Source organism: Macaca mulatta, chromosome 2, assembly GCF_049350105.2.
Source record: "Macaca mulatta isolate MMU2019108-1 chromosome 2, T2T-MMU8v2.0, whole genome shotgun sequence".
Classification (NCBI taxonomy): Eukaryota; Metazoa; Chordata; class Mammalia; order Primates; family Cercopithecidae; genus Macaca; species Macaca mulatta.
In genome coordinates this window covers 28,659,096-28,672,491 of record NC_133407.1, presented here as the reverse complement: position 1 = coordinate 28,672,491, position 13,396 = coordinate 28,659,096, and the positions used below count along the sequence as shown (strand labels likewise).

The 13,396-nt window shown below is 38.2% G+C and overlaps 1 protein-coding gene across 1 annotated transcript in view; it reads right to left on the bottom strand.

Moving 5' to 3' along the window:
• EFHB (EF-hand domain family member B) overlaps window positions 1–13,396 on the bottom strand; it is a 59,657-nt gene that overhangs the window by 14,738 nt on the left and 31,523 nt on the right. The window contains exons 6-9 of the mRNA XM_001088383.5: window positions 10,970–11,099; window positions 4,721–4,804; window positions 4,075–4,142; window positions 1,980–2,134 (exon numbers count right to left, since the gene is read on the bottom strand). Of these exons, the coding sequence (XP_001088383.4) occupies window positions 1,980–2,134; window positions 4,075–4,142; window positions 4,721–4,804; window positions 10,970–11,099 (437 nt within the window). The remainder of the gene's footprint in view (window positions 1–1,979; window positions 2,135–4,074; window positions 4,143–4,720; window positions 4,805–10,969; window positions 11,100–13,396) is intronic.

The following is a 13,396-nucleotide window of genomic DNA, read 5'->3' as shown; positions in this document are numbered from 1 at the left end:
GTGATGTCAACTGGCTTGTAAGCTTCCTGCAAATTGAACAGTATGCTCTCCCAGCCAATTCTAGCACACTACTGCTACCCCATGTGTAACTCTTCCTCTAGATTTTCCGTTCCCTATATGGAATGTCTACACATTATCTGGAATAATGCTTGATGTACTATGAGTATTCAATAAATAACAGAATTAATTTCATAAGCCAAGAAGATTCATTTAGAAAATCATAGTTTATTTGCTCCGTGGTGTTTTGTTTTTCCATTAAATTAAATGTGGCACCCAATAATATAAGATTTAAATAATCAAAAATTAACCTACAGCTGTACTAGACCCACATCTTATTACCCTTTCAGAAAAAAAGCTCCTTATGGACACTGAATGCTACATTGTGCATATTAACAATTTAAAAAGTATATCAAGGCCGGGCGCAGTGGCTCACGCCTGTAATCCCAACACTTTGGGAGGCCGAGGCAGGCAGATCACCTGAGGTCAGGAGTTCAAGACCAGCCTGGCCAACATGGTGAAACCCCGTCTCTACTAAAAATACAAAATTAGCTGGGCGTGGTGGTGGGCGCCTGTAATCCCAGCTACTTGGGAGGCTGGAGCAGGAGAATCCCTTGAACCCAGGAGGCAGAGGTTGCAGTGAGCCAAGATCATGCCATTGCACTCCAGCCTGGGGAACAAGAGGGAGACTTCATTTCAAAATATATATATATATATTATATATATAATATATATATATAAGGCATATCAGCATTAAATAATTCTCAGTAATTTCCTCCCTGCTTAATTTATGATAAGGAATGTGCCTGGTGATTTACTTAATCAACAGCTATTAAGATGATCATCTTTTCTTTAATTACTTTTAAAATGAAAAATTCTTAAAAGCAGGGCACTATGTATTGTGACAGTTTCTCTTATTCGTGTCACTACCACTATTTATTGAGTTGGCTCCAAGCTTCCTGGTAACCAAAGTAAAAAGGTGTGCATAATCAATACAAAATATATGCTATCCATGAGATAAAAACCAGTCGTCAGATACTTAGATGAAGCGCAATTATTTCCTTTGTCAAGACTGAGTTGCTTATAAAGAGGATGCATCTGACTAAAATAAAAGCCTCATGGGCATACTAACAAAAAATATACCAAGTTTCAATGGCAGTTTCTTACAGTGCTCCTTAGCATAAGCTAAAGGCAGTGCAACTTGGTAAAAGCAATTCTATGATGGCCTAAAATAGTGCGAGGTAATACGTAGCCCTAGATTGATCTGATTTTCTCGAACAATAAAATTTAGGGTAGCTTGAACACTGAATATCTCATACTCTCAAAACTAAAGCCACACCGTGCTCCCAGGGAAAAGACATTCTAAGCTTGACTTGGACCTAGAATGCAGGTACTCTGTGTGCAAATTCAGATTTAGGTATAGATTGTCAAGTCTTCCCCAGGGATCCCTAGTGCTACCCACTGCCCCTCGCTCCCAGCACACTGCAGTTTAATAATCCGTAACAGTGATTCTCAAACTTGAATGTGCATCAGAATCACTAGAGTGCTTGCTAAAATTGCTGGGCCCCACCCCAGAGTTCCTAAACTCAGTATTTTCTGAAATGAGCCTTGTAATGTGCATTTCTAACAAGTTCCCACGTGATGATGATGGTGGTAGTGGAACCACACTTTGACAACCAATAATCTACAAAAGGGGTCAGCAAACGTCTTCTGTTAAGGGGCAAATAGTAAATATTTTAGGTTTTGAAGGTCATACAGTTTTTGTTGCTACTACCTAACTCTGCATTCATAGTGCAAAAGCAGCCACAGACAACACTAAAAACAACACAGGCATGATTGTGTTCCAGTAAAACTTTACTTATGCAAACAAACAGTGGGCCGGATTTGGCCCACAGGCTATCGTTTGCTGACCCCTGATCTACATCAAACTGCTGGGATCTGTAAGCCCATGCATTACCAAAAAGCTCTCCCCCATTACTGGCCTTGTCATAGTGCCTGAAGGCTGCCAGCAAAGTGTCAAATTTTTGGTAATTAACTTTCTTCAAGTGATGCCGAACTGCTGCAATCAGGGCTCGCTGTCTATCCTTGCCTCGAAGATATTCACCCGGAAGTCTATTATGGATGAGATCACCAACTCCTATTGAAGACAGAAAAAAGTTTTTTACATAAGTTTAAAGTCTTTCTATATTATTTCTATCTTTTAAAAAAAGAGAGTGAGAGAGATCTAGCAACCTCTGTGAATGAAAGGATCATCTAACTCTGACATGATTATGCAGCATGTCAGAAAATCCTTATGTACTATAAAGAAAAGTACATAAATTAATTGATAAAAATTAATATTTCTGTTTTATGTTACCTCTCTGCTCAAGAAGAAAATCTAAAAAAATGAATTTTGTGTGGACATCACCAACCGCACTCAGCTGTGAATTATTTTCCTTAGACAGTGATGTCCTTGCTTGACTACCTCTTGGCCATTTGTCTACAATGCTGAGGATCTGAAAGCTAGGGCTGAGTTCAGGTGGGGACCACTCAGCGTGCCTTGAAACTGACTAAACTGGGAGAGCCTTGTAAAAATCAAACTCAAATTATCTACTCTCTCCTATGTAAGTTTCCAGTTGGCTGTCAGTCTGCATACCAAGTTCCCATTTCTCAGCCTTGCTTCCACTCATGCCACCACCAGCACTGGAGGCCTGCCTCCCTTCATAGCTCCATTAACTAAGAGTCCTGACTCACACCCCAACTAGAGTTGACCATGCTGCTCCAGATGTGGCAGCTTGGTGGATATCACCAGAGGAGACCTCCTGCCTCTGTTCATTTTCCCCAGCCTACACACACCTCCCATCTTCCTGCCAGGACTCTCAGCTTTCTCTTATTCTTTTAATTCATCAATTCATGCTATAAGTATTGGTGAAAGATGTCCTATGTGCTGGACCCTGAGGATCCAACAGACAGCAAAACACAGCACCCACCAGCATGAAGCTTGCCCTCAAACAGGCAGAATTTACCATGATTACCTACTTCTTTTTCAAGCTAATTGATGGTTTCCTAATCATCCCTTACCCTCTTCAAAAGATATTAAAGCCTCTAAGATGGATAGGCATCCATTAGTAGTTCGTGTAAAAACAGAACCCAAATACAATTTCCTAATGTAGTAATTAATGATGCTCCAAACCACTGTCTTGCAAAAGCTCAATAAATATTTATTCTATTTATCAATGAGTGGACTTTAGCTAAAACATTTTTCATAGTGGTTCTTAAACCTTAGTGTATATAAGAACCTACTGAATCAGAATATCTAGGGCATGGGTCCCAGGAATGTGCAGATTTAATAAACTCCCTGGATGATTTTAATGCAGGTAGTCTGCAGCCCATGTTTTGAGAACCACTGATACACAGCCCAATCCTGATAAGCTGTAGCATATTTTTCCCTTTGGGTATCTGCTATTTAGATTGCCTAGAAATAGAGACAAAATACAAGTAAGTTTCTTCTGCTACTTTATGTATTTATTGACTGATTAACTCACTGGCTAGCTGGCTGGCTGGTAGGAAAAGAGTGGTTCTTAATTATGTGGTTGTAGAGTACAGTGCTTTCTCATATTTGAATGTGCTTACAGTTCACCCGGAAATACAGTTAAAATGCAGTTTCTGATTCAATAATTCTGGGACAGGGCCTGAGATTCTGTATTTCTAAGATGCTCCCAGGGGATGCCAATACTGGCAGTCTGCAGACCACACTTTGAGAAGTTAGGACCTAGGACAATATCTGACTTCATTAAAAAGCTGCTCCATTTCACTTTGGCTTGTTTAATATAAGCCATATTTATTTTTCTTAAATAAAAGTCAAAGCCTTAACTACACTTACAGTACTCATTACAAGGGCTTCCAACTGTACCTATTTCAAACACAATATGAAAAAAAAATTTCTGTTATATACTTTTCCCATTAATGTTAATGCAACATTTTAAGGCTTTAAAATTAGAAGTTTTTGAAATAAGGAGATGGTGAGCTTAACTGTGTAACTTTGCAGGGATTTTGTTCCTGTTTGGGGTTTTTTACAGAGAAAGTGTGTATATTTACCATACTCCTCAGGACGGAGACAAGCTCCAAATGTGTAGTCTGGGGGAACATTCATTGTTTCTGCAATGCTATCAAAGAAAACAAATCCTTAGTTAAAATACCCACCACATGGCATCTCTGGAATTTAAAATATGTTTGCCATATGTTCTTAGTAGCCTATATTTTATCTCATAACCAAACTATGAAGATCAAACAAAAGTTCTCCAATAGATCTTTTGTCTGATCTTCCACTTGCATTAACAATGACTGAAGGCTTTCACCCTCTTTCAGAAGCCCAGAATTACAAAGGAAAAACAGAACACAGTCAAAGCAAAATTACCAAAGTATAAAGACAGAGCAAGACAGACAGTCAGGAAAGACAAAGAAAAACGTAAACACAGTAAGTTAAATCTCTGATATCCCACAAATAATGCTTTATGCAAAATTATCCCTCTCTCTTCTCCAGGGCCCTCTGCATTTTGGAGAACTCACTGCTTTCCTGGAATCCCAAATTCTATAGACATTAACAGACTAACTGATTAACAATAAAATAATGATTTTCTTATTTAATAGATAGAATCTAATAGGCACACCAACAGTTACCACAAGAGTACTTTTTAAATTCTATGCAAAGAAACTATCAATTTGAAGTTAATCCTTAACTTACGGATCTAAAACTCTTCCAAGTTTATGTTGAAACTTTTCTTTGAAATCATCTGCTCTCTTGGATACAAACTTAGCTCCTCTTTTCCTGCAAAATTAGAACATTATCAGGTATCTCTATTACCTAAAGTATTCTTGGCTGCCAAATACACGTAAAGTGAAGAATACCATAGTATCATTAGGCCTTGAAGGAACAAATGTAGTTTCAAAAGATACTCTCCGCTAAAAATAAAGTTTTATGTGTTCATTTTTCTTTCATTTACACTAAAAGAAAATAAACCTTGATTAATGAATAAGGTAAGCAAACAATATTTTTAGTAAATAAAAACAAGGTGTTAATATCACTATTGTAAGTGTAGCTCCTGGCCAGGCACAGTGACTCACTGCCGTAATCCCAACACTTTGGGAGGCCAAGCTGGGCAGATGGCTTCAGCTCAGGAATTTGAGAGTAGCCTGGGCAACATGGCGAAACCCTGTCTCTTAAAAAAAATACAAAAACTAGCTTGGTGTGGTGGCATGCACCTGTAGTCCCAGCTACTCGAGAGGCTGAGCTAGGAGGATGGCTTGAGCCTGGGAGGCTGAGGTTGCAGTGAGCTGAGGTGACGCCACTGTACTCCAGCCTGGGTGACAGAGTGAGACCCTGTCTCAAAAAATATATATAAAGTAAGTGTAGCTCGTAAAATTGCTAGAAGAAAATTAAGCATCAGGCCAGGCACAGTGGTTCATGCCTGTAATCTCAACACTTTAGGAAGCTAAAGCTGGAGGATCAGTTGAGGCCAGGAATTTGAGATGAGCCTGGGTAACATAGTGAGATCCCATCTCTACAAAAAATAAAAATAAAAATAAAAAAATTTAGCATCAAATAAATAAATAGCCAAAGGATATAAACAAATAACTCACATCTAGTAAGCAAATACATGGGGAATTTATAATACTCTCTAGTAATAAAATAAATGTAAAATAAAAGAATAACAAAGTGCCACTTCTAACCTAGTAAACAAGCAAATATATGTAAGTATATTGAGAGAGAGAATATCTAACTTTGGCAAAAAGTATAGTAAAACATTTACAGATTGCTAGTGCAAATTCCTACAGTCCTTTTGAAAATAACTGGGCAATATGAATCAAAAAGCATAAAAACACTCATGCCCTTTTATCCACATCTGGGAACCAATAATAATGATATAATCCAGATAGCAACTAAAAATGTAGAAAAGAGGCTGGGCATGGTGGCTCACACCCGTAATCCCACCACTTTGGGAGGCTAAAGTGGGCAGATCACTTGAGGTCAGGAGTTTGAGACCAGCCTGACCAACATGGTAAAACCCTAGCTCTACTAAAAATACAAAAATTATCCAGGTGTGGTGGAACATGCCCGTAATCCCAGGTACTTGGGAGGCTGACGCAGGACAGTCACTTGAACCTGGGAGTCAGAGGCTGCACTAAGCCAAGATCATGCCACGGCACTCCAGCCTGGGCAACAGAGTGAGCCTGTCTCAAAAAAAAAAAAAAATGTAGACACATTATATGTATAAAAAATGTTTGTAGCTTATTGACTACAATGGAATAAAGAAAAGAATCAAAATATTCAGTTGTGGAGGGTGATTAAATTATATCACATTAATAAGAATACATTGCATGCATTTTCAATGCTGGCATATACAGCAATATATAATTATTTTGTGTTAGGTGGAAAACAGGATATAAAATGGGATTGCACTCTGGTGAAAACTATGCAAAAATCTACGTAGGAAGCCACACTAGCATAAAATACATTAAAATGATAATAATGGCTGAATTAAAGTGAATAGGATTATGAGTGATTTTATTTTGCCAGTTTTTTGTAAAATAATTTTGTTACTTCTACTGTTGTGATTAAATGAATAAAATTTCTTTTGAAACCTGTAAAATTACAACACTATTATTTAATAACATTAAAATTAATAAATTATCTATTGTTTTGCTAAGACTAAAGACAATGAACATTACATTCTTAAACTCCATTTGCTTTTCAAAGTATCTCCTGTGCTATTGAACTACTGAGCTGAATAAATTTCTGGAGAAGAGTAACACTCTGTGGAGGAACAAAAGAAGAAATATAAGTAATTCATCTCATTTCTTCATTTCCTTCCCATTTGTTGGTGGGGGGAAGAATGTAGGTGGAGTCAGAATAAATCAATGCAGTTTAGGGCTATAACTTGAACAAACGGAGTTAACAATCTAAAAATCAGCTCCAGGCCAGGCGCGGTGGCTCACGCCTGTAATCCCAGCATTTTGGGAGGCTGAAGTGGGTGGATCATCCTGAGGTCAGGAGTTCGAGACCAGCCTGGCCAACATGGTGAAACCCCGTCTCTACTAAAAATACAAAAATTAGCCAGGAGTGGTGGCAGGTGCCTGTAATCCCAGCTACTTGGGAGGCTGAGGCAGGAGAATCACTTGAACCTGGGAGGCAGAGGTTGCAGTGAGCCAAGATCACACCACTGCACTCCAGCCTAGGCGACAAAGTGAAACTCCGTCTCAAAAAAAAAAAAAAATCAGCTCCAAGGTACATAATTAAGAACATGCAGAGATAGGAAAAAGAATTGTAAGGCACAGAGCCAACTCTTTTTAGTCAAGAACCGCCTGGAGTATGCTTCCGCAACAATCAGGAAGTATCTGTGGGCAACTATGTATGTCAGAATATCAATAACTGCAACATCATTACACAACCTCTTAGCATTCACGAACCAACTCAGATAAAGCTCTTTGTGTGCCAGTGAATTCATTCATTCACACACGCGCACAAACACGTGCACTCGCACACGCAAGCCTACCATCTGATGACTCAAACCAAAGTTTGATTTGACTTTGCTTTGATTGTTCAAACCAAAGGTCATAAGCAGAATATAGATAGAGATCCTTTTTGTTTATTTGTTTTTGTTTTTGTTTTTGTTTTTTGAGACAGTCTTGCTCTGTCACCCAGGCTGGAGTGCAATGGTGCCATCTCAGCTCACTGAAACCTCCGCCTCCCGGGTTCAAGTGATTCTCCTGCCTCAGCCTCCCAAGTAGCTGGGACTATAGGTGTGTGCCACCACACTCAGCTAATTTTTGTATTTTTAGTAGAGGCAGGGTTTCACTATGTTGGCCAGGCTGGTCTCGAATTCCTGACCTCGTGATCTGCCTGCCTCAGCCTCCCAAAGTGCTGGGATTATAGGCATGAGCCACCATGCCCAGCCAATAGAGATCCTCTTTTACAGAGGAAATGTATCCCATAAAAGTTGAAAGTAAACCAAATTTGTATGTTAAATCGTGCATATAAAATTAGATGCCTCAAAATGTAAACTAACACACTTGACTCCCAGTTTATAACAGAAGTCAAACCGAATGAAGTAGTGAGCTCTTTTTAAATTGCAACAAGAAGAATAAAGAATTTATCTACTGCTAGCAATAACATTCCAATTAAGTTTCAAAATACAAAAAGGGTCAGGTGCAGTGGCTCATGCCTGTAATCCCAGCATTTTGGGAGGCTGAGGTGGGTGGATCACCTGAGGTCATGAGTTCGAGACCAGCCTGACAAACATGATGAAACTCCATCTCTACTAAAAATACAAAAATTCACCAGGCATGGTGGCGCACACCTGTAATCCCAGCTACTCGGGAGGCTGAGGCATGAGAATCGCTTGAACCCAGAAGGTAGAGGTTGCAGTGAGCCGAGATTATGCCACTGCATTCCAGCCTGGGTGACAGAGGGAGACTCCATCTCAAAAAAAAAAGAAAAAAAAAAGAAAAAATGATCATATAAAACACTGTTCCATAAACAATGTCCCCTTGGGGGTAGAGACAAGTTGGAGGGAAGCATGCCCTGCTCACTGTTTGCCCTTATAAACTTTGTGTGTTTTTCTGTGGCAACACTAAATCATTGATATTTGCTCTGCTCTTAGGATGTTCTTGAGGACCAAATTGTTGTTAATGTGTTTACCTCATATGTTTTACAAACGGATAGCAAGTTTATATTTCTAACCCACTGAAAATGGATAAACCATATCTGTCTCCTTTTAAGTATCAATTTATTATATTTAATTATAAATCTCTATAGTCCTTAAATATTTAAATAATATCTTTATCCTTTCCTTTATACATAGTTTAACTATTTTAATAATAAGAAATTTATGTTAAATTGTGCATATAAAATTAGATGCCTCAAAATGTAAACTAATAAGAAATATTTATTATGTAAATGCTTTGTCTATATCCTAAATAAAAACTGTCTCATGCAGGGTTACTATGATACTGAAAAATTTATTCTATGTGTGTGTTTTACCATCCTTATTTTGAATAATACAAGTATCAGAAACCCATGTACTAAAGGAGGGAAAGAGGAATGGAAATCATTTTTGAAGCCCATAAACAGGTGATCAAGAATCAAGTGCCTATAGATCCGGTGCAGTGGTTAGGGCTGCCTCTAGAGCCAACACTGCCTGGATTTCATTCTTACCCCTGATACATCTGAGCTGCATGATCTTAGGCAAATGATTTAACCCCTCTGTACCTCAGCTTTTTCACCTGTAAAATGGGAAGAATAAAAATTAGAATACACCTATCCTGTGGAGTTCTTAGTAGGATTAAACTAATAATATATAAAGTGCTCAGAATTTTGCCTGTATAACTGAGAGCTGTTATTGTCACGGAGACAAAATAGGCATAAGAGTGAGGCAGGTTGAATACCTGCAGGAATGCTAAGTCTGTGTGCATGCTGCGCCTATGGAAACCTAGAGGGCCATTGTCTCCTTTAAAAAGGGCAGAGGTCAGAACAAATCTACCCCTATCTTTGACAAATGTGAATGCAAGGCCCATGCATTAGTTTCATGTGGTTGCTATAAGAAATTACCAAAAACTGATGGCTTTAAAAAATGTATTATCTCACAGTTCTAGAAGCCAGAAGTCTGAAATCAAACTGTCAGCAAGGTAACATTTCCTCTAACAGCTTTAGGGGAGAATTCATTTCTTGCTTTTTTTGTTGTTTTCCCTAGAGACGGTGTCTTGCTATGTTGCCCAGACTGGCCTCTAGCTCCTGGGCTCAAGCCATCCTCCCACCTAAGCCTCCGAAAGCACTGGGACTACAGGCATATGCCACCACACCCAGCCCATTCCTTGCTTCTTCCAGGTCTGATGGCTGTTGGCATTACTTTGCATTCCTTGGTTATAGGCACATCACACCAATATCTATCTCCATCTTCACATACCTTCCCTTCTGCATATCTTTTCCTCTTGTCAAATTTTCTTCTTCCCCTCTATAGATACTGACCATTGGATTTAACACCCACTCAGATAATCCAGAATGATCTCTTCATCTCAAGATCCTTAATTACGTCTGCAAAGACCCTTTTTCCACACAAAGTAACATTCATAGGTTCTGGGCATCAGGACATAGACATATCTTTTTGGGGAGGGTGGGACAGCACCAGTATTTACAATCTTCAACCCATGGCACCAGTATCCACAATCTTCTGATTTTTTTAAGCATAATGAGAAATCTAGACTTTTATGAACAACCTTCCAAAGTTTACGTGTTGGCTCAGATATAAAATATAACACAGGAAATGAAAAACTAAGGACCCAATTTTGTTTTCTAAGGAAGTAGTTTTTACAGCATGAAGACATAAAAAGGTCACAATTTGAAAAAGTTGAGTCTGATGCTCAGGTGCCCAAATAACTATTCAACAAAGCTGAATAACAAATATCAAGTCAAGACAGGATGGTTATCCATGCCTTTATTCCCAGCTATTCAGAAGGCTGAGGTGGATAGCTTGAGTCCAGGAGTTCAAGGTTGCAGTGAACTATGATGGCCCTACTACACTCCAGCCTGGGTAATAGAGCGACATGCTGTCTCAATAAATAAATAAACAAATTTCAAGTCGATTACAATTGTCTTGGTAGAGTTTTGAAAGTCCATTGTATTTAAGAAACACAAATAAAGTTGATCCCAGAGAGTTAAAACATGCATATATGTCTTTATATTTGCTTGTAACTTCAGAATAAAGACAGTAAAAAAAAAAAAAAAAAAAAAAAAGTATCATTTTTACCTCTGTAGGAACTAGATAGGATGGGTGTCAGAAGTGAAATACATTACACTGTTTTTTTCTATTTTTTTCTAATCATTTTATTTGAACCATATCATTTTATTACCTCTTCAAAAAATAAATTTTAAAAATCAACTTTTCTTTAAGTCCGAATGTCTAACACTTGCTCCTGGGCATAGTGTAATTAAACTTACATTTGTAGTTCATGGAGCCAATATAAAGATTTTGCCATGGCTCGTCCATCATTAAAATGTGGTGTTGGTACTCCATACACATTAAACCTATGGAAACTTGATGGGTTATACTTTCGGTTCTTTGCCTCTCCTGTGGAAAAAGAAAGGAAGACTTATGACTTAAGCAACACAAATAACCTTATCTTGCAAGATGCACATTATGTTCTCATTGACATTGAAAATGAGAATGGAACAAAAAATGAAATTGTAACAGTGCAGAAACTGCACAGATTCAGCTACCAAAGACATAAGTATTCCCCCATGTGAGCTGGGAGACTGGTGGAATGCTACACACAACAATACCTTGTGTTAATATTTGAAAAGCTATATGTAAAAAACTCCAAAGTCTCCATCAAAAAACTGTTAGAACTAATGAATTTGGCCAGGCACACCAGTGGCTCATGCCTATAATCTCAGCAATTTGGGAGGCCGAGACTGGTGGATCACTGGAGAGGAGTTTGAGACCAGTCTGGCCAATATGGTGAAACCCTGTCTTCTCTAAAAATAAAAAATTAGCTGGTCGTGATGGCATGCACCTGTAATCCCAGCTATTTGGGAGGCTGAGGCACAAGAATCGCTTGAACCCAGGAGGCGGAGGTTGCAATGAGCTGAGATCATGCCACTGCACTCCAGCCTGGGCAACAGAGTAAGGCTCTTTCTCAAAAAAAAAAAAAAAGAAAAGAACTAATAAATGAATTAAGTAAAGTCAAAGAATACAAAATCAACACATAAAAATCCATGGTATTTCTATAAAAAATAACAACCTAGACAAAAAAGAAATCAAGAAAATAATTCAATTTATGATAGCCTTAAAAAAAATACTTAGGAATAAACTTAACCAAGGAGGTAAAAGACTGTACACTGAAAACTATGAAACAGTGATGAAAGAAATTGAAGAGGACACAAATAAAATGAAAAGATATTCCATGCTCATCGATCAGAATAATTAATTTTCTTAAAATGTTCATACTACCCAAAGCAAAATACAGATTCAATGTGATCCCTATCAAAATTCCAGTAGCATTCTTCACAGAAACAGAAAAAAAAAATCCTAAAATTTATATAGAACCACAAAAGGCTCTGGATAGCCAAAGTAATTATAAGGAAAAAGAAAAAAAGTTAGAGGCATTACACATCCGGATTTAAGTTATATTACAGAGCTGTAGTAATTAGAACAGTATGGTACTGGCAACAGACATACAGACTAGTGGAACAGAATGGAGAGCCCAGAAATAAATCCAAACATATACAATGCACTAATTTTCAACAAGGGCAGCAAGAAGAAACAATGGAGCAAGGATAGTCTCTTCAATAAATGGTCCTGGGAAACCTGATTTCCACATGCAGCACCATACACAAAAATCAACTCAAAACAGATTTAAAAAAAATAAATGTAGGACCTGAAACCATAAAACTCATAGAAAAAAAAACAGAGGAAAAATTTATTGACATTGGCCTTGGCAATGATGTCTTAGATACAAAAGCTCAGACTACAAAAGCAGAAATAAATAAATGAGACTACATCAAATTAAAAACCTTCTGCACAGCAAAGGAAACAATCACCAAAATGAAAAGGCAACCTATGAGTTGGGAAAAAAAATACTTGCAAACTATGTATCTGATAGAGGGTTAATATTCAAAATTTATAGAAAATATGTAACTCAATTCTTTTTATTTTTTTCTTTTTGAGACAGAGTCTTAAAAGGCTGGAGTGCAGTGGCGTGGTCTTGGCTCACTGCAACCTCCACCTCCTGGGTTCACGCCATTCTCCTGCCTCAGCCTCCCAAGTAGCTGGAACTACAGACGCCTGCCACCACGCCTGGCTAATTTTTGTTTTTTTAGTAGAGACGGGGTTTCACTGTGTTAGCCAGGATGGTCTCCATCTCCTGACCTCATGATCTGCCCGCCTTGGCCCCCCAAAGTGCTCAGATTATAGGCGTAAGCCACCGCACCCCACCATGTAACTCAATTCTTTAAATGGGTGAAGAATTTTAATATTTAGAAAGTAAGTAAGGACATTGTATGGGAAAAAGACATATCAGTGATGAAAAACGCAGGTTCTCCACCATTGTTATGGAAATCCTGAAGATCAAGGGAGGTATGACAATGATTTAGGTCCCTGGCAGCACTTTCAACTATGCTAAGATTTGAGAGGTTTGGTGTTTTGCACTTGTTCGATTTTGTGCGATCATCAGAACATTGCGACCCTCATATTTCATTGTAATAATTTACCTCATATGAGAAACATTCAAAGGGTGACTGAGGGCTAAGAACCCAGCAGAGGAGTCTTTTTATTTAAAATTGAATACTGTGCTTTTTTCTTTTCAAGTCTTGATGTGGTATTAGTTTTCAATTTCGAGATAAGAAAGTAGGACTGAAACTAGAGAA